Below are 21933 nucleotides of genomic sequence, written 5' to 3'. Positions count from 1 at the left end.
CAGGTGTGAGACACCACATCCGGCCTGCACACTTTTACGTATATTAAATAGTTCAAGCACTTACTTTAAATAATAATATTCTAATATTAATTTCCAACAATTGGCTTGACTCAGAGGTTGCAACTGATAACCTGTTAGCCAAATGCTAGTAAACACTTTAAAAAAAAAAAACGAAAAAAACTTTGAGCTAAAGTTTAAAAAATTCGGAGATGACAAACAAAAATCAAAATTTGAAAGTTCTCTTGTAATATCAGAAGATTGAACTACAATGAACCAACATTCAGCAACACCCAAACAGAGAACGAAACTGAATAGCAGAAAGAATTTAGCATGCACTCTGGTTCTCCAAGTTATTATAGCCTTACTTTACCTCTAAAATGCAGGCATATGCACTAATTCCCAACCATTTTACTTTCCTGACATCTGTAGAGACTGGACATTTGAGTAGACTTCATACTCTCACTTTGTTTTTATAAAGTAATTGCTTTTAAAAAGATACATGCTCACTACAAAATATCTAAATACACAGAAGTACAGAGGCTTAAAAGAAATCACCTGAAATTTTACTATCTAGAAAAAATGTCTATTTGAAAAATCTTATTAATATTTGCACGGCTTCCAATATTTTACTATTTTGCAAATATCCTGTGGTAAACTGGATTCAAACAGCATATAAGTTTTGGACCACTAAAGAAATCTATCTGAACCACTGTTTTCTTCTGAATAATTTCTTCAAAAATGGGATCATAAGGAAGTTGCATGAAATTAAGTTTATGCCTTTTATGTGTTAACATATTTACAAGTCATCAGAAAATTATTAACAAGCCATCAGGAAAGTATCAGTATACTTATTCTATCAGATTCAACATTTATTAAAGTTTGTAATCTTGATCTTTTCTGGCAGAAATGGCAACAGATAGCTTATTTAACTTACTTCTCTAGTAAGTGATGCTGATAATTTTGCCTTTATATATTATTAGTTCCTTGTGTGATTAAACTTTAGTCATAACATTACACTTTTTTCTTTTTTAAAACTTTTTCTACTTATTACCATTCAGCTATCTTCAGTGGGACAAACTTCTGTTAATAATGTAAGAGGATTCAACGAAACGGCCATTTTTGTACTATCTGGACTTTTGAAAAAGACTAAACATGTTTGTGAATGACAAATAGGTATAAGTGGGAGAAACAGTAATGGTTATAATTAACTAGAGCCATTCAACTGAGAAACTGAAAATGCAAGAAATTATTCTTTGACTAAAATCTAGCCATCCTTCATGTGTAAGGCAAGCAAATTTGTTATCACAAATATCTACCATAAGAATGTGATACAAACATACAATGGAAAAACCTGACAGTTGGTATCAATGAACAAGTACAGAAATATGTGATTTCTATAATACACATGAGGAAAAAAACTTGCTGTTAATCAAATCTGATCAAATTCTGATCAATTGATGATCTGAATAAGAAGCCAACTATTCTAATTTCCTTTTTCCTATTTTTCTATGACTTTAAGAATTCTGAAAATTAAGTGATAAATTCTGCAAGCAAACCCATGTGTTTTCTAAGTCTCTTGATCCAAAAAGAGAAAAATCTTTTTTTCTTTTTTTTTTTTTAGATGGAGTCTCGCTCTGTCACCTAGGCTGGAGTGCAGTGGCAAGGTCTCAGCTCACTGCCAGCTCTGTCTCCCAGGTTCACGCCATTCTCCTGCCTCAGCCTCCAAAGTAGCTGGGACTATAGGTGCCCGCCATCACATCCAGCTAATGTTTTGTATTTTTAGTAGAGACGGGGTTTCACCATGTTAGCCAGGATGGTCTCGATCTCCTGACCTCGTGATCCAGCCGCCTTGGCCTCCCAAAGCACTGGGATTACAGGCGTGAGCCACCGCACCCAGCCCAAAGGGAGAAAAATCTTTAACCAAAGACTGATGCTAAGCTTTATTATATTCTACTTTGTTTTCAATAATAAGTAAAATGTTCACAGTAATACAAAGGGGATGGAGGGGAGGAGAGAACGGGAAAGAGAGCTGAATTAGTAACTGCCATATGCTATCAAAGAAGGCCCACCACCTTTCTTGAAATCATACTTACCAGAAAAAGATAAAGACTACTTGAGTCATTTTTTAAAAAAAAACTTTAAAAATTCATTAGGGCCTTTTCCATCTTCAAACAGGTGGGCTTCAATCTCACCCTAATCTAGCACTCTAAGCAACACAAGAAAGGGGAGCCTGAGCGCTTTATTTGAGAGAAAAAAGGCACATTACAGAAATTTTCAAAGTACAGGTTAGGCAGTATTCCTTTTGAAAATTTCAGCTAAATGACAAATTCTAAAATTATTACCTGAATGTTTTACAGCTTAACTAAGTGGATCTAGATTATTACCTGGACACTGTTTTCTTGTATTTGGTGAGGTTGTCTTACATGAGGCAATGAAGGCTGAGTTCCTAATTTCCTATCCAAAAATACTTCTTTGCTGCAAGCATAACACCATACTCGAAGAGTGGTAAGGTTCACAGTTAGATAATGCTTTGTCTCCTATATAATTTCACAGTAGAGGGAAAAGAGGAACCAAAATTACATATACTTGAAAAGACTTCTTCAAAAGATAACAGAAGATAAACTGCTGGCCTTTGATGAGTAACAATATACTCAAAAACTAATTTAGAACACGAAAAAAATTCTTTAGATAAACTTCTAAGGTATAATAAACAGTAACAACATCTAAGCCTACTCTAGAAATTACTCTGCCATTCTCCCCTCACTATTCATTATACAAAAAGATAAACGCAAGAGTGTAAGACCTTGCTTTGCAGTCTACAAATAAATATAACACAAGAAAATAATTAACAATAGCAAGTAACTATTCTAAGAAATCAGAATGGCAAAAGAACACAAATGACATGAGTCAAGGCATAAAACAGCTCTAGCAATACAGAATATATAATCTTGGAAAGATAAAAGTCTAGCCTTTCTCAACCAGAGTTCTGCTACAGAATTAAGCCCTACAAAAAATGATCTGAGTGACTAATTTATCAATTCTCCCAAGGGTGGTACACAGCAAGTATCATCTTAGATGCACAGAAAGAGGCAAATGATATACAATGATGACTCAGAGCTTGAGTATTCAGGCTTAATTAATTCTATAGAGGAATCCTGGTTGAGAACAGTTGATGCTGTAGAGGTATCAATGTGCATCTTAAAACAAAGTCATTCGAGAAACTTTCCATTTAGAATGGGAGCTCTACATAACACTATAGAAGAGGCATGCCAGAGTTACATGGGAAGTACCAAACAACCAGAGCAAAGTAGAAAGGTGAGTCCAGTTAGGACTATGTGCAGGAAAAGGCAATATGACATGAGCTGAGACTTAAAGAAGTTAGCCAGGCCATGTCATAAACCTAAGCACCCACTCTGTCTTGGGCTTCAACCTCCTAATATGCCAGCTATCACCTCCAAATATCTGGATATACACTTTTTTTTTTTTTTTTTTTTTTTTTGAGATGGAGTTTCGCTCTTGTTGCCCAGGCTGGAGTGCAATGGCATGATCTCGGCTCACTGCAACCTCCACCTCCCAGGTTCAAACAATTCTCCTGCCTCAGCCTCCCGAGTAGCTGGGATTACAGGTGCCCACCACCACACCCAGCTAATTTTTTTGTACTTTTAATAGAGACAGGGTTTCGCCATGTTGGCCAGGCTGGTCTCGAACTCCTGACCTCAGGTGATCCGCCTGCCTTGGCCTTCCAAAGTGCTGGGATTCAGGCGTGAGCCGCCGCGCCTGGCCGGATGTACACTTTTGAAATCAGTGCTTTCTTAATCACCACTTCATTCTAATGTTCATCCTCCTAGCAATTCCCTTCCCCATCCTTCACAGAGAATGTAAGTGAAGTTTTAACTTAGAGTGCAAATTTGAATTACAACTTGAATTAATAATGTTATACTGGCTTTCCCTTTCCTTCAGGCACTTTTTTAACAAGTCTTCCATTAAATTTTTTATATACATACCTGAGAATGTATGGTGCTGTGATCTACTTGTGATTCACCACAGCCAACATATGAACATCTATTCTATAAATAATTACATAGGAAGAAAAATAAGGTACTTTATAATATACATGTAAATTTATAACAGCATTACAGTTACATTTACAATTAAGTTTGGATTACCTGTTTTAAATTCAATGAGTAAATGACTTTCCAGTCATTAAATTTAACCAAATGTTTCCGGGCACAAAATAAAACCAGGATATATTTCTAAGCTAAAAGCTATGTCATTTCTAATAAAAGACAAGCATAAAATATCTGAGTGATTTACTAAAAACTGCAAAAGCACTACAGATCAAGATCTTTCCAAAGTTTAATTTTTGTTATCAATAATGACCTTTTAAAAGCAAGTTTAATTTACAAAAATCACTTTAAGTATCAAAAATTTTCTGGTTATGATTATTCAGATCCAAATTTATTATTATTATAGCAATCTTTTCAGGAAAAAACATATACACACCTCCAGACATGCCCAAAGATTTGGTCCTTGGACTTTACAATCCTGACAAGTACCCTATAAAAAGAAATTAAAAAGATAACATTGGTTATATTGACACAAACACATACAATTCACTAATGCACTAATGACATCATACATATTTTTAAAATACTGCTCATAGAGTATTACAGTAATTTATGAAAATTACACATTCAAGAGAAAAGTGAATAGTTTTTCAAGGAAGAAAAAACCTGTTTCTTACATGGGATTTTTGTATCAAATCTTCTTTCGTTATTTCACCAACTGAATCCAAATGTGGACAATGATTTCGAAAAGCTGACATTTTGTTAGGAATTTTTTCCTGTTTCCCAAGACTTTCAAAATGAGGTAACACCTATAAGAAAAGTAACACACACAAAAAAATTAATAAATGCTTACAACGCCTGCAAAGATTCCAAAACATAAAAAAATTAAAATGTTAACATATTAAAAATGATTAAAAGATAACATAAGAATGATATGTTTGCCCTGTAAAAAGAGTGTATTCTCAAACATAGATGAGTTTTCAGAATTGAAGTTAATCTGAACACTGGAAATTTCTCTACTACATAAACATTTTATTAAAATTGACATCTATAAACAAATGTAAGTTTGTTTCTCCATGACTTTTGCTGCTTTTCCCCTCTCATTTCACTTTTTATAGATAAATAAAAGGGGGAAATATTCAAGTTATTCAACTGTGAAGCACTTTTATCCTTTTAAAAAAAAATTAATCCTTAGGCTGGACTAGGCGTTGAAAAAAAAAACTTCAAGTAGAAAGCTTCATTTTTCTACTAATAGGACCCCCTACTGATGGCATAAATTAAATCATCTGGTATCCTGGCCTTATACCAGGATAGGCACTTTATATCAGGGTTTCTCGATCCCGGCACTATTGACACTTAGGGCCAGATAATTCTTCGCTGTGAGGGATTGTCCTGTGCACTGCAGGTTATTTGGCAACATTCCCGCTTCTATCCACAAGAAACAGACAGACCATCCCTGCCACCACTCTGAACTCTGATGACCAGTGTCTCTAGACTGTTTTAAATTATACCCTCTGGGAGACAAAATCTCTCCAGGTTTGAGAACCCCATTTTCATGATCTTTACAACCCCTGAAATAGGTACCATTATTAGCTTCATTTGCACATAAGGCTAAGAGATGCAAACTTTACTGATTCCACAGTGTTTGGTTCAAGTAAAGCGAGTGATTTCCAAAGGTCTCAAGTCTAATTTGGTATTCCTAGATCCTTTGGTTGTACCTTTTTAATAACAGGGCTTTTCATGCTCTTAATTCAACTTTGAGGTTTGAGAACACTTTCCCAAAAAAAGTTTAGAACTTGCTAGGACAGAATGAAACAGTTTAAAAGTTTGAACTTTAGAAACACTGTAAATTTAATTTCTTTTGTGGTTTATAAGTTATTCAATAAACCATGCAGGTCTATGTAATAGTTTATAACTATATAGAACCCCTTTGTTACCCTGTAGCTTATATAAGAGTGTCTGTCTGCCTTTTATTATTTATTTATTTATTTATTTATTTATTTTTGAGACAGAGTTTCACTCTTGCTGCCCAGGCTGGAGTGCAATGGCGTGATCTCAGCTCACCGCAAACTTCACCTCCCAGGTTCAAGTGATTCTCCTGCCTCAGCCTCCCGAGTAGCTGGGATTACAGGCATGCACCACCACACCTGACCACTTTTTTTGTATTTTTAGTAGAGATGGGGTTTCTCCATGTTGGTCAGGCTGATCTCGAACTCCCGACCTCAGGTGATCCACCTGCCTCGGTCTCCCAAAGTCCTGGGATTACAGGTGTGAGCCACTGCGCCTGGCCTCTGTCTGCCTTTTAAACCCATTGCAATAAATTTGCTGAAATATTAACACATTAGTAAATACATTTTTTTTTTACTATACTTTAAGTTCTAGGGTACATGTGCACAATGTGCAGGTTTGTGTAAATACATTTTTTTAAGTTAAAAAAAAGTTGAACAAAATCAAATCAAATAATCAATTCACTATTACACTGCAACACACAAAATTCACCAGGAACCACTCTAGGGTTAACAGTGCAAACATTTCTTTTTTCTTTTGAGACAGGGCCTCATTCTGTCACTCACCCTGGAGTACAACGGGGCGAACACAACTTACTGCAGCCTCAACCTCCTGGTCTCAAACCGTCCTCCTGTCTCAGCCTCCCATGTAGCTACAACTACAGGTGCACGTCATGTGATTAGACTACCCCAAGCCAGAGAAAAAAACCACGGGAAAGGATTAGGTAAAACAATTCTCAAAGCCTTTAAGGGTTGTTTGTATTCTCATCAGCCACAGTTGAAAGACACCATAATAGAGGAAATAATGCACTCAGAATGGCATTGCCTTAATAATCGGAAGAAATTATCCTTAATCTAAAGGCTACTTTGGTTCTGTCTTTAAAAAGTTCAAAAAGGGCCGGGCGCAGTGGCTCACCCCTGTAATCCTAACACTTTGGGAGGCCAAGGTGGACGGATCACGAGGTCAGGAGATCGAGAACATCCTGGCAAAGGAAACCCCATCTCTACTAAGAATACAAACATTAGCTGGGCGTGGTGGTGTGCGCCTGTAGTCCCAGCTACTCAGGAGGCTGAGACAGGAGAATTGCTTGAACCCAGGAGGCAGAGGCTGCAGTGAGCTGAGATCGCGCCACTGCAATCCAACCTGAGGACAGAGCAAGACTCTGTCTCAAAAAAAAAAAAAAAAAGTTCAAAAAGAAGTCTTAGAAGGATCAAACTGTTTCAAAGGAATTGTGTTCAGAACAAAGCTTAAGGACATTTAAAGGAATGAAAAAATTCAGTACCCATCAAGGTAAAAATCACAATAACTGGCATCTAATAAAAAATGACAGGCATTCTAAGAAGTAAATTCTGACCCACAGTGAAGAGAAAAAGAAGAAACCAAGAAATAGCACAGATGACAGAACAAAGATAGACTAAATCTTAATCTTAAAAATTAAATCAGAACATCAGTGATATAGGGGAAAATGTTCAAATTTGATGAAAACTAGAGCCCTATAGATCCACAAGCAATTTAAACTCAGCACAAAACACACAAACTACACCATGTACATCAAAAACAAATTGCTTAAAACTAGTAATAAAAAGAAAATCTTAAAAAATAGCCAACAGGCTGGGTACAGTAGCTAATGCCTATAATCCCAGCACTTCGGGAGGCCAAGGCAGGAGGATTCCTTGAGCTCAGGAGTTAGAGACCAGCCTGAGCAACATAGCGAGACCTCATCTCTACTAAAAATTTAAAAAATCATCCAGGCATGGTGGCACGTGCCTACAGTCCCACCTACTCACGAGGCTGAGGTGAGAGGATCACCTGAGCCCAGGAGATGGCAGCTACAGTGTGCTGTGATCACACCACTGCATTCCAGTCTGAGTGACACAGCAAGATCCTGTGCCAAAAACAAAAACAAATTTGGAATAAGTGCAACACGGTGCTAAGAATGTATATTCTGTTGATATGGTGTGGAAAGTTCTGTATATGTCTATTAGGTCCGCTTGGTGCAGAGCTGAGTTCAATTCCTGGACATCCCTGTTAACTTTCTGTCTCGTTGATCTGTCTCATGTTGACAGTGGGTGTTAAAGTCTCCCATTATTATTGTGTGGGAGTCTAAGTCTCTTTGTAGGTCTCTAAGGACTTGCTTTATGAATGTGGGTGCTCCTGTATTGGGTACATATATATTTAGGATAGTTAGCTCTTCTTGTTGAATTGATCCCTTTACCATTATGTAATGGCCTTCTTCGTCTCTTTTGATCTTTGATGGTTTAAAGCCTGTTTTATCAGAGACTAGGATTGCAACCCCTGCTTTTTTGTTTTCCGTTTGCTTGGTAGATCTTCCTCCATCCCTTTATTTTGAACCTATGTGTGTGTCTGCACATGAGATGGGACTCCTGAACACAGCACACTGATGGGTCTTGACTTTTTATCCAATTTGCCAGTCTGGGTCTTTTAATTGGGGCATTTAGCCCACTTACCTTTAAGGTTAATATCGTTATGTGTGAATTTGATCCTGTCATTACGATGTTAGCTGGTTATTTTGCTCATTAGTTGAGGCAGTTTCTTCCTAACATCGATGGTCTTTACAATTTGGCATGTTTTTGCAGTGGCTGGTACCGGTTGTTCCTTTCCATTTTAGTGCTTCCTTCAGGAGCTCTCGTAAGCAAAATTGACCACATAGTTGGAAGTAAGACACTCCTCAGCAAATGTAAAAGAACAGAAATTATAAGAAACTGTCTCTCAGACCACAGTGCAATCAAATTAGAACTCAGGATTAAGAAACTCACTCAAAACCACACAACTACATGGAAACTGAACAACCTGCTCCTGAATGACTACTGGGTACATAATGAAATGAAGGCACAAATAAAGATGTTCTTTGAAACCAATGAGAACAAAGACACAACATACCAGAATCTCTGGGACACATTTAAAGCAGTGTGTAGAGGGAAATTTATAGCACTAAATGCCCACAGGAGAAAGCAGGAAAGATCTAAAATCGACACCCTACCATCACAGTTAAAAGAACTAGAGAAGAAAGAGCAAACACAGTCAAAAGCTAGCAGAAGGCAAGAAATAACTAAGATCAGAGCAGAACTGAAGGACATAGAGACACAAAAAACCCTTCAAAAAATTAATGAATCCAGGAGCTGGTTTTTTGAAAAGATCAACAAAATTGATAGACCGCTAGCAAGACTAATAAAGAAGAAAAGAGAGAAGAATCAAACAGACGCAATAAAAAATGATAAAGGGGATATCACCACCAATCCCACAGAAATACAGACTACCATCAGAGAATACTATAAACACCTCTACGCAAATAAACTAGAAAATCTAAACGAAATGGATAAATTCCTGGACACATACACCCTCCCAAGACTAAACCAGGAAGAAGCTGAATCCCTGAACAGACCAATAACAGGCTCTGAAATTGAGGCAATAATAGCCTACCAACCAAAAAAAGTCCAGGACCAGACGGATTCACAGCCGAATTCTACCAGAGGTACAAAGAGGAGCTGGTACCATTCCTTCCGAAACTATTCCAATCAATATAAAAAGAGGGAATCCTCCGTAACTCATTTTATGAAGCCAGCATCATCCTGACACCAAAGCCTGGTACAGACACAACAAAAAAAGAGAATTTTAGACCAATATCCCTGATGAACATCGATGCAAAAATCCTCAATAAAATACTGGCAAACCGAATCCAGCAATACATCAAAAAGCTTATCCACCACGATCAAGTTGGCTTCATCCCTGGGATGCAAGGCTGGTTCAACATACGCAAATCAATAAACATAATCCATCATATAAACAGAACCAAAGACAAAAACCACATGATTATCTCAATAGATGCAGAAAAGGCCTTCAACAAAATTCAACAGCCCTTCATGCTAAAAACTCTCAATAAACTAGGTATTGATGGGACATATCTCAAAATAATAAGAGCTATGTTATAATATTTCACTAGTACTTTAATTCACGTTATCCTGACAACCAGTAAGTTTGAATGTCTTTTCATAAATGTTACAGCTTTCTGGATTTGTTCTTTTATTAATTGCTTCTTTAAATCTTTTGCCCTTTTTACTATTGGGTCCATAACCTCTTCTTTTAAAATTAATCCTCTATCCTCTATATTGCAAAATATTTTTTCAAACTTACCTACCTACCTTTTTAATTGTGGTAAACACCATGCTGAAAAGATTGCCCTCTCCCCACTGAATGGTCTTGGCATCACTGTCAAAAATCATTTGATCATATATAGTACATAAGGATTTATTTCTGGGCTTCTGGGCTTTTTTTTTTTTTTTTTTAAAGAGATAGTGCCTTCTTCCATTACTTCCATTACTCAGGGGAGCGCAGTGGCATGATCATAGCTCACTGCAACCTCCAACTCACCGACCCAAACAATTCCACTGCCGCAGCCTTCCAAGCAGCTAGGACTACAGGTGTGAGCCACCCCACCTAGCTAATTTTTAACTTTTTTTTGTGGAGACAAAGTCTTGCTATGTTGACCAGGCTGGTCTCAAACTCCTAGCCTCAAGCAATCCTCCTAACCTTGGACTCCCAAAGCGCTGGGATTATAAGCATGAGCCACTGCACCAAGCCTATTCCTAATTTATTCCATTGGTCAATATGTCTGTCTTAATGCCAATACTGTTATTAACTTTCTTATGGTATCCTTTACCATTAAAAGGTCTTAATTTTTATAAAATTAAATATGCCTCTTGTAATAGCTTCTGAGTTTCTTATCTTCACATTACCTTTACCCTAGCTTGTATAACTAAACCTGGAGAATATCCTTAAGTATTTCTACAAGGCTTTGATCCATCTGGAATTTATCTTAAGATAGGAACCCAATTTTATTTTCTTCCAGATGGGCAGACAGTTGTACCAGCACCGCTTATTAAATAATCTCCCCATTTCCCACTGAACTGTAATACTACCTTTATCTTTTATTAAATCTGCACATATACTGGATTTCTGGATTCTCTATTTTATTCCACCAATCTATGACAATACCATATTAATCTGATTACAGAGGCTAGATACAATATTTTGGTAACTAAAAGACACACCTCCTCACTAATCCTTTTCATGGTTTCCCTGGCTACACTGTGGCTGTAATGGAAAACATAAGTTTTCCATTTTTATTTTGTTTCAACCTTTCAAAAAGTTTTACTTCTTTTCAAGGGGAGGAGTTTTAGTTCTTATTTCAAGGGGAGGAGTTTTAGTTCTTATTTTCTGATATTAACACCATTATTCACTTTTACTGTTTTAATGCATTTACCAGAACCTCTTCAGACGATACTGAATACAAATGTGATCATGGGCATCCCCAAGTCCCCATCAAGTTTCTAATTTTAATGCTCTTGACATTTAGGATATTTGCTGCAACTTCCCTCTATTCTTACTTTACTTATTTTATTAGAAATGGTCTTGATGGGCTGGGCATGGTAGCTTACATCTGTAATCCCAGCAATTTGGGAGGCTGAGGCGGGTGGATCACAAGATCAGGAGTTCAAGACTAGCCTGGTCAATATGGTGAAACTCCATCTCTACTAAAAATACAAAAATTAGCCAGGCATCGTGGCAGGCGCCTGTAGTCCCAGCTACTCAGGAGGCTGAGGCAGGAGAATCACTTTAACCCGGGAGGCAGAGGCTGCAGTGAGCCAAGATTGCGTCACTGCACTCCATCCTGGCGACACAGCGAGACTCCGTCTCAAAAAAAAAAAAAAAAAAAAAGAAATGGTCTTGATGAACTCTGGCTAATATTGTATTTAGAAATTTTGCATTTCTAGGCATAAGTGAGACTGTTCTTTTTTGGTAGCATTCCTTCCCGCCCCCCGCCCTCTGGTGCTTGAATCAGGACTGGCAGCATTTTCATCACAGATAAAATATGTGTGCTTCACAGAATGCACTGACTAGCTTTGCATTCTTCATCATGGAAAAGAGAGTTCCTTTTTATTATAATGATGTGTTGTTCTTCATAAATGAAACTCAGCTGTGAAATTATATGCTATGCTGCCTCTGTCAAGGACCAATCTTCCATCATTTTTTCAAACCTTTCATGGGGATTGGGCAATTAACATTTTTACTTCTTGGGTCAATTTTACTCATTGACATTTTGCTATAACAACATCCATTTTCTCTTGAAATAACTTTGACAGTATAGCATTACATGTATATTCTCAAGAAAATCTGCAAAAGATTCCATTAATGTCTCCTGTATTTGGGGTCTATGGTGTTTACTCATTCCCAATCTTGTACATTTTTATTCCATATTTTTTTCTTCTACAAGATGTTTATCTAGATCGTTGGTATTTGCAAAGAACCAGATTTGGGATTTATTTATCTTCTCCACTATTTTTGTTCTGATCTGTTTTCAATTCCATTAATATCCATATCCTACTTGCCTTTCGTTGTATTTTTTTATGTTTTTTTTTTTTGTTTTTTTTTTTTTTTTTTTGGAGACGGAGTCTCGCTCTGCTGCCCAGGCTGGAGTGCAGTGGTACATTCTTGGCTCACTGCAACCTCCACCTCCCAGGTTCATAACGATTCTCTTGTCTCAGCCTCCCAAATAGCTGGGACTACAGGCGTGTGCCACCACGACTGGCTAATTTTTGTATTATTAGTAGAGATGGGATTTCACCATGTTGGCCAGGCTGATCTCAAACTCCTGACCTCAGGTGATCCACTCTCCTCAGCCTCCCAAAGTGCCGGAATTACAGGCATGAATCACTGTACCCGGCCTGGTTTTATTTTCTTAATCCCTAAAGATGAGTACTGAGCGCTTTGTTTACTGAAAGTATTTAAGCTATGTATTTTCCTCTAAAGTAAAAATTCTGCATTTGCCAATGAAATGTAGATGTTCTTCTCACTGCTTTTTAGGCAATACTATGTTGCCTCAGAGGAAAGAAATGGGATCAGAGGATTGAAAAGAAACTTCCAAGATAAATATTTTTTTCTAAAATCTCAAGCAAAAAATAAGATTAAAATAAATTCTCTCTGCTGATAGCTGAGATGAAAAAAAGAATAAAACATAAATACATTCTCTCTGCTCTGCTATTAATTTTGCAGTATCTAAACAATTTAATAAGAATTGGCTGGGCAGGGCCAGGTGCGATGGCTGTAATTCCAGAATTTTGGGAGGCCGAAGTAGGTGGATCACCTGAGTTCAGGAGTCTGAGACCAGCCTGGCCAACATGGCAAAACCCCTTCTTTACTAAAAATACAAAAATTAGCCGTGCATAGTGGTGGGTGCCTGTAATCCCAGCTACTCGGGAGGCTGAAGCAGGAAAATCACTTGAACCCAGGAGGCAGAGGTTGCAGTGAGCCATGATCACGCCACTGCACACCAGCCTGGGCAACAGAGCAAGGCTCCATCTCCAAAAACAGAAAGAAAGAAAGAATTGGCTGGGCAGCCACGCATGATGGCTCAGGTCTGTAATCCCAGCACTTTGGGAGGCCAAGGCGGGAAGATCATTTGAGCTGACGAGTTCAAGACCAGCCTGGGCAACATGGTGAAACCCCATCTCTCTACAGAAAATAGAAAAATCAGCCCAGCATGGTGGTGCACACCTGTAGTTCCACTGAGGCAGGAGAATCCCTTGAGCCCAGGAGGCAAAGGTTGCAGTGAGCCAAGATTGCGCCACTGCACTCCAGCCTGTGCAACACAGCAAGACCCTGACTTAAAGAAAGAAAGAAAGAAAGAAAGAAAGAAAGAAAGAAAGAAAGAAAGAAAGAAAGAAAGAAAGAGGAAAAGAATTAGTGCATGTAAGCAAAGGCTAACAATTTGTCCCAAGGATATTTAGTATCCCGTATAAAACAATGCTATCAAAATAGAAAACCCTTAGTATTTTATTTGCCTAGTTTTACTCAGTTTATTTACTAAGGTAATAAAATCATTCTTTTATTCCTTTATTTGACAAATGTTTATTGAGGTTAGGGCATTCAGATATAGTAGGGTAAGACAATGGGAGTTCTTAGCTACTTCAATTTCTTCTCAAATTGTACACCAAAAGAAAGAAGGCATGTATGCTTCCATTCTTGTCTGATAATTTAATCACAGGAGATGAATATTAGACATTAGAAAAAAACAGAAAATGGTTGTATATGGAAATGCTATTGTCCAATCCACAGAAGTAGATTTTGCAAAACTAAGACTCCTGTAGAAGCTTGTGACTTACAAGTTGGAAATCACAAAGAGTGCACAAGATTTTATCTGTTTGTCCTTATCTTTGTAATCTTGTATCTGGCAGCTTTTTCCTCTATCTGCCACACTAACTGGACTACTGGAAGTTTTCTCACCAATAATGATGGCAGTAACACCAACTGAAAATTTTTCCAGATGAAAACGACTGCACTCACGCTCTATGATGTACAGCTCCGGTGGCTAAATTGCTCATCTGCATTAAAGTAAATGCAAAACTGCTTCTGGGCTGGGCATGGTGGCTCGCACCTGTAATCCCAGCACTTTAGGAGACTGAGGCGGGAGGACTGCTTGAGCCCAGGAGTTCAAGACCAGCCTGGGCAACATGGCAATACCCTGTCTCTACCCCAAAAAAATACAAAAATTACCCAGGCCTGGTGGCATGCCCCTGCAGTCCCAGCTATTCAGGAGGCTGAGGTGGGAGGATCACCTGAGCCCAGGAGGCAGAAGTTGCATGCAGTGAGCTGTGATTGCACCACTGCACTCCCGCCTGAGTGACAGAGCTAGGCCTTGTCTCAAAAACAAAACAAAACTGCTTCTGAAGATATTACCTTTCTTTTTTTTTTTTTTTTTTGAGACGGAGTCTTGCTCTGTCGCCCAGGCTTGAGTGCAGTGGCGCGATCTCAGCTCACTGCAAGCTCCACCTCCCGGGTTCACGCCATTCTCCTGCCTCAGCCTCCTGAGTAGCTGGGACTACAGGCGCCCGCCATCACACCCAGCTAATTTTTTGTATTTCCAGTAGAGATGGGGTTTCACCGTGTTAGCCAGGATGGTCTCGATCTCTTGACCTCGTGATCCGCCCGCCTCGGCCTCCCAAAGTGCTGGGATTACAGGCTTGAGCCACCGCGCCCCGCCCGAAGATATTACTTTTAAGGGGAGAATATTTTAGTAGTACAATCTCCAAATTTCAGGTTGAAATTCTGACCCCTTATCCTAATAGAAGATAATCAATCAGCTATTCAAATTTTAATATTAGGAAAAGCATAGGGAACCATGTTATTAGTACAATTTTTTTTTTGAGACAGAATTTCACTCTGTCGCCCAGGCTGGAGTGCAGTGGCACAATCTCGGCTCACTTGCAACTTCTCCCTCCCAGGTTCAAGCAATTCTCATGCCTCAGCCACCTGAGTAGCTGGGATTACAAGCATGTGTCACCACATCCAGCTAAATTTTTGTATTTTTAGTAGAGACGGAGTTTCACCGTGTTACCCAGACTGGTCTCAAACTTCTGGCCTCAAGTGATCCACCCACCTCGGCCTCCCAAAGTGCTGGGATTACAGGAGTGAGCCACTGCGCCTGGCCTTAATATAATAATTACACATCAGGACATAGTTGGTAACCTAAGGAGCTTTTAATATTGAGAAACTGCCTGAATTCCATTGCCTAGTCTATTCCAAAAAGTAAAGCTCTTCATAAAAAGTCAGATTCACATTAGAGAAAAAAAATTATGTCGGAAGGATTGGTAGCTATTTAATAGTTACATATAAGATTAATATGAATGCAGGAGGTCTTCACTAGCAGGTGTCAGAACTGCTCAATATTTTTAACAATAACCTGGATAAAGCTACAGAAGGCAGGCTAGTAAAATATAAACTTAAAATTATAAAAATATGTTTTTAAAGAAAAATTAAATTATTTTTTAAAATAAGCTAAAATTGGCTGGGCGTGGTGGCTCACACCTGTAATCCCAGCACTTTGCAAGGCCGAGGCCGGTGGATCACCTGAGGTCAGGAGTTCATTACCAGCCTAGCCAACATGGTGAAACCCCGTCTCTACTAAAAACACAAAAAATTAGCAGGGCATGGTGGTGTGCGTCTGTAGTCCTAGCTAGCTGCGAGGCTGAGGCACGGGAATTGCTGGAACCCACGAGGAGGAGGTCGAAGTGAGCCAAGATCATGCCACTGCACTCCAGTCTGGGTGACAAGAGCAAAACTCCATCTCAAAAAATAAAAAATTAAAAAATTAGCTAAAATTAACAGGACGAAATTTAATAATGATGGATGTGATATTCAACATTGGGATTCAAAGAATCAACCATATAAACTGAGACCAAAAAAGGGGGTCAGGTATTTGGATTCCAGATCCTTGAAGAAGTAGCTATTCCTACTCAATTAATCAACAGAACACTAGGTTTCAAGGTTTCAGAATAAAAACAGTAACCAGTCTTGCTGGGTATGGTGGCTCACACCTGTAATCCCAGCACTCTGGGAGGCAGGGGCATGAGGATCGCTTGAGGCCAAGAGTTCAAGACCAGCCTAGGCAACAGAGTGATACCCACCCCCCATCTTTACAAAAAAAATAATAATTTTTTAATTGAATAGAGTGGTGAAAAGGGAAAAAATAATAATTTTTTTAAAAAGAAGAGTAGCCAATCTTAATGTTCTCATAAACTAAGTAGATTATATCTGGAATACAGTATTTTATTTAAGAAGAATACTAAAAGCTACAGAATAAGAGTGCCTCTCATAGAAAACTTTAAAAGAAATAATTTGATAACTGTATCTTATAAGATAGCACTGTACTAAGAGTAAAGTTTCTGGAGCAAGGCTCCACTATCTCCTAGATTTGGGACCAGTGGTAAGTTTCTTCTCTTTGCCTTAGCTCCCTCATCTAAAACACTGATCTAATTACAAATATCTACTTTCTAGAGTTTTGGAGAAGATTAATATATAATATTTTAAACTAATTATATAATTACACATAATACATTAATATATAATTACATATTATATATAGTATACATAAAATACTTAGAAGAGGGTGATATAGTAAGTACTCAGTAAATGTCAACCATTACGAACTGAAAGCATGGATGTTTAAACAGCAGAAGGCAAAAGATGCCAGGACTTGATACACATGTTCCAATTGAACATGATGACCAAAGGGATCCTTTCTTTTCTGTGCAACTTGAGAAAGTCAGAACAGCATATTCAATCAACGGTGAAGACTTCGGTTCAAATACAGATGAACTGTCATGGAAGGAGCATGTTCCCCATAATTGTTACACAGAGGTTGGGTAACTGTCAGAGGTGCTTCAAAGGACAGCAAGCACTTTGCACTAAAAACTGAGAATTGAATTAAGATTCTATGATTATAAAAAAATTGATTTGTCTTTCAACAGTTTCAATCTAGACTATGGTTCCACGAGTACTAGTCCAGCAGTACCATATGAAATATTACACTTTAGCAAAAATAAAATGAAGTAATAAGCTTATGGCTTATCTTTCCATATTTATCATGGAAGAAAACTGCTACCCAATAAAAGCAAGGCAAAAAAACTGATGAATGGAAGGAAGTTATCAATGAAGAGTGCAACAACAAGCAGAAAAGTTTATTTTATTCTCAATCCATAGTAAGTGTTCAGGGAGACTTTTCACGAAAGAAATCAGCTGACAAGCATTTTAAATAACTGTTTCTTTCCCTTTAAACAAATATTCTGAGAATAAAATCATTCAAACCTCTGTGAGGATTTGAAGATCTCACAAAGTCCTATAATACTTACCTAATCATTCTTAATTTTCATTCAAAACCACAACACAGAAAAAGAAATGTAGTGCTAATCTTTTTATTTCTCTTTTACTAGAAAATCTGTCTCATTGATCCTTAAGAGTCTAATTAATGAGAGCCTTAAGTCTATTAAAAGACATACGCAGTCTCCTAACTGAGTTCTCTGGCTACAACCTATGTGTTCTAGAATCTATTCTTAACATTACCACTATTAATAATACCAAAGTATAGCTCCAATCTGGCAATCTACATTCCAAATAACATCCTCTAAATGAGATTTGTAAATATTAATTAGCATTTCCTATAAAGATTTTAAAAAATCTGTCCAATAATGAATGGCAAAATATGGTCAATTCTAGCCTTACCTCGTTGAAATAATTTTGAGAAATATTGGAAGAGAGAGGAAATAGAAATGAATTAATGAATATGACAGAGTTCTAACAGAGTCTCAAATAAGCTGATGATAATTTTCACTCTAAGTCTCACTTTTGAGCAAGATGAAGAGTTAATATACTGGCATTATGGAACAGTCATTAAAAATATTCATGTAAACCACATAGAAACATGGAAAAACCTAAATCTTCAGTTCAGCTTGTTAGCAAAAAGAAAAAAGAAATAAAGAATATGAGAAAACAAATGCTATCACCATATTCAAATGAGAACCACCATAAGAAAAATTATCAATTCTTTTATTGTTTACCAGACTATAATATTGATTTTAAAACTAATCAAAACTGATTCATCTAAACACAGTAATGCTTCCATAAAAAATATAAGAAATTCCGGCCAGACATGGCAGCTCATGCCTGTAATCCCAGCACTTTGGGAATCCAAGGTGGGAGGGTCACTTGAGGTCAGGAGTTTGAGACCAGCCTGGCCAACATGGTGAAACCCCCATCTCTACCAAAAAATACAAAAATTAGCTGGGTATGGTGGCATGCGCCTGTAATCTCAGCTACTCCAGAGGCTGAGTGGTGAGAACTGCTTGAACGCAGGAGGTGGAGGTTGCAGTGAGCCAAGATCGCACCACTGCACGCCAGGCTGGGCAAGAGTGAGACCCTTTCTCAAAAAAGTAAAATATATAAGAAATTCCTCTTCTAGGATTTTATAAAAGTTAAAACCTGTGGGAAATGGTCTTATTTTAGGTCACATTCAGCCCAATAGTTTCACCACATTACTGTATTTCAGGACTGTGATAAGCCCTGGGGAATAGAAATTAATTTAACAAATGCTTATAATCCAGCATGGGCCAGACATTATAAGTTTGTGGGGATGGCAGCATTGTTCAAGTCTCCACCCTGCTTTCCTTTTGAATGACTGGTCATCAACACTCTTATCATCACTCTCCTGAATACTATGCAATTCTTTCACTTTCCTTAAAAAACTAATTTGAAAGTCAGTGTCCTTCTGTCAACCCTTCTTTTTCACAAGTTAACTAACTTTTAAACCTCAGTACCATCTTAGATCCCTCCTTACTTTTTTCATTTACTTTTTTTTGAAATGGGAGGCTCTCTATATTGCCCAGGTTGGACTTGAACTTCCGGGCTCAAGCGAATCTCCTGTTTCAGCCTCCCAAGTGACTGAGACTACAGGCTCAAGCCACAGCACCTGGCTCCCCTCCTTACTTTCTATCAGTTTCTAAATTGGGCATTTTTTTTTTTAACCACATTTCATCTCACATTTCTTCTAGGTCTCTATCTAAATTGAGGCTTTTATTTCACATCTGGATTATTCAATGAGAATGCCTGTTAAGACACAGAGTTGATACCTGGACCATCTCCTTTCAGCTCACTTCAATGTTTACTTGTAGCTGGTATGGACAGTTAACACACTGACAACTTCCCATCTCAACTACTTCTCTCCTCAGCTCTCCAGCACCTCAGGAGCTTGCCAAGCCCTACCTAACCAGTGTACCTGGGAAGTTCTGGGAGCCTTTTAGATAAAGGCAATCTTTATCAGTGAGGATTGACTGTAGATGGAAAACCACCCAGCTCCCCTTCATTTGCGGCAGTTATACAAAACTCTGAGGCAGTTATACAAAAATCTCCAAAGGCTTAAGCAGCCTCCAGTTGGCCTTCCACTATTAACCTTTTTTCCTCCTTCTCTGATTCTACCTGCTTCCTCACTTGTGCTTTATAGCATCTCACCTGCACCCATGTCATCTCAGGTCCAAGTTCAAGATGCACTTCAGAGAAACCATAAGGGCTACAAAAATAATGGTCACAATCTAGCTTAACATAAAGCCACCCCAGCAGTCTTCCAGTCTCAATCTTCTAACAATTACAGCTCATTTTCCTTTCATGTGGATCACATACCTCTTCTGATCAAACACCTTCAGTGAAGTCTTTCATAATTTGTCTTCTTTATCTATTATTAACTTACATAAACTATGAATATCAGCCAAATTGTTCTACCGATGTTTTCTCAAATATAAGTTGTACCCTTCAAGGAGCTCATTAATCTGTTCACATTACAAATATCCTCCAATATTTACCTTTCAAAGCTCACTGATCTCAAATACTACCTTCACCAAGCCCCAATCACAAGTAATGTCTACCTCACCTAAATTCCTAAAGAACTTTTATAAAAACTCATAAGGCATTTACTGTTGTATAAAAAATTGCCTCACTTGACTACAAGTTCTTTGAAGGCAGAAACCACGTTTCATTCTTTTTGTTTTCCAAAGGGCCTTGTCCTGGTAGACTCAAAATATTGACCTAACTTAACCTTCTGAACATTTGACAGCACGATTTATTTTGATATACCTATTGTTTCTTAAAGACTAGTTCTCAGTATACAATATAGCACATAATTCATGTGCCTTTTTATAGATAGTTGAAAGCAACTGTACTCATCTCACACTCTTTGGAGTTTTCCCACTTATCAAAATGTTCCTGCAGACACATGTACACTTTTAAACTTTAAAAACTACACTAAATAGAGCTGTTACTTATTCCCTTCCTTTTTAGAAATGGTTACATTTCACAGTTCTCACCAAAAATCTTTCAGCATTTTATGTACTTCATTTTCTTGTGAAGAGTCCACAGTCTTGTCATATGTTATAGTTCACAGTGCTCCAATCTTAATCTATCTGAATTCCCAATCTGTATCAAAAGCTGCTTTGGCAACATTATTTCAGGCTTTACGAAATTCTGATCCTTACACAATCTTGAAATGTTTCTGTCATGGGGGAAGACTTTATTTCTTGGCATTCCGAGCTCAGAGGACTGGCATGAGGATCAAGTAAGACTGTGTAAGTGAAAGGTCACTGAAAATTCTAATAGTACTACATAAATGTAAGAATTATCATCTCAATTCTGAATTTCAAATATTTAAAATCACCTATTTACTACAATCTAATGTCATTAAACTGCAGTTATATAAAAAGACTTGCTTACTGTTAAGTTATAAAAAGTTCAGAAAAGACAGAAAAAAAGTGAAAGCTGGCCATAAACCAGATCATAAATAGGAAGCAATCTTAAGTAGACTATCCCTCTTGCACATATCAGGTCAAATATTTTATTCCAATAATATTTTTTGTACTGTCCTTTTTTTTTTTTTTTTTTTTTTTTTGAGACAGAGTCTCGCTCTGTTGCCCAGGCTGGAGTGCAGTGGCATGATCTCGGCTCACTGCAAGCTCTGCCTCCCGGATTCACGCCATTCTCCTGCCTCAGCCTCCCAAGTAGCTGGGACTACAGGCACCTGCCACCACGCCCGGCTAATTTTTTGTAATTTTTAGTACAGACGGGGTTTCACCGTATTACCCAGATGGTCTCGATCTCCTGACCTCGTGATCCTCGGCCTCCCAGAGCGCTGGGATTACAGGCGTGAGCCACCGCGCCCAGCCCTGACCTTTCTTTCAATCCTGCCAAAGTAATGAAATAATACAAAGCTCCTAGCATTGTGTAACTATTTCTATTATTTTTTCATAAAACTAGCGTTGTCTTTAAGATTCCTATTTTCTCCCTTATTTATAATAGTATGAATTCACTAACAATATTTGTATTATGCTCAAATCAAATAGCCTATGATGATAATGTGACTTGGTCAGACCTTTCCAAATAAGACAGTAGGAAAAACGGAACTAGGATGGCCTCGTTACTTTTTGTAACACGTTTTTCTTAAAGGAAAAATAATCTGATTAAACTT

At 37.8% G+C, this 21933-nt stretch overlaps 1 protein-coding gene across 13 annotated transcripts in view; it reads right to left on the bottom strand.

The window, feature by feature from the left end:
- USP33 (ubiquitin specific peptidase 33) overlaps positions 1-21933 on the bottom strand; it is a 66008-nt gene that overhangs the window by 42873 nt on the left and 1202 nt on the right. For 4 of the 13 annotated variants that reach the window (XM_055350923.2, XM_055350942.2, XM_055350983.1 and 1 more), the window contains exons 2-6: positions 8543-8762; positions 4745-4876; positions 4504-4557; positions 4005-4067; positions 2385-2537 (exon numbers count right to left, since the gene is read on the bottom strand). In XM_055350923.2, coding sequence (XP_055206898.1) covers positions 2385-2537; positions 4005-4067; positions 4504-4557; positions 4745-4876; positions 8543-8584 — 444 coding nt within the window. In that variant the 5' untranslated portion in view covers positions 8585-8762. Of the gene's footprint in view, positions 1-2384; positions 2538-4004; positions 4068-4503; positions 4558-4744; positions 4879-8542; positions 8763-9515; positions 9678-21933 lie in introns of those variants that run through there. The other 9 variants (XM_019020085.3, XM_055350987.1, XM_055350970.2 and 6 more) reach the window with 6 other exon arrangements.

This window comes from Gorilla gorilla, chromosome 1 (genome assembly GCF_029281585.2).
Source record: "Gorilla gorilla gorilla isolate KB3781 chromosome 1, NHGRI_mGorGor1-v2.1_pri, whole genome shotgun sequence".
Taxonomy (NCBI): Eukaryota; Metazoa; Chordata; class Mammalia; order Primates; family Hominidae; genus Gorilla; species Gorilla gorilla.
The sequence above is the reverse complement of the archived record's forward strand: the minus strand, read 5'-3'. Positions and strand labels throughout refer to the sequence as shown.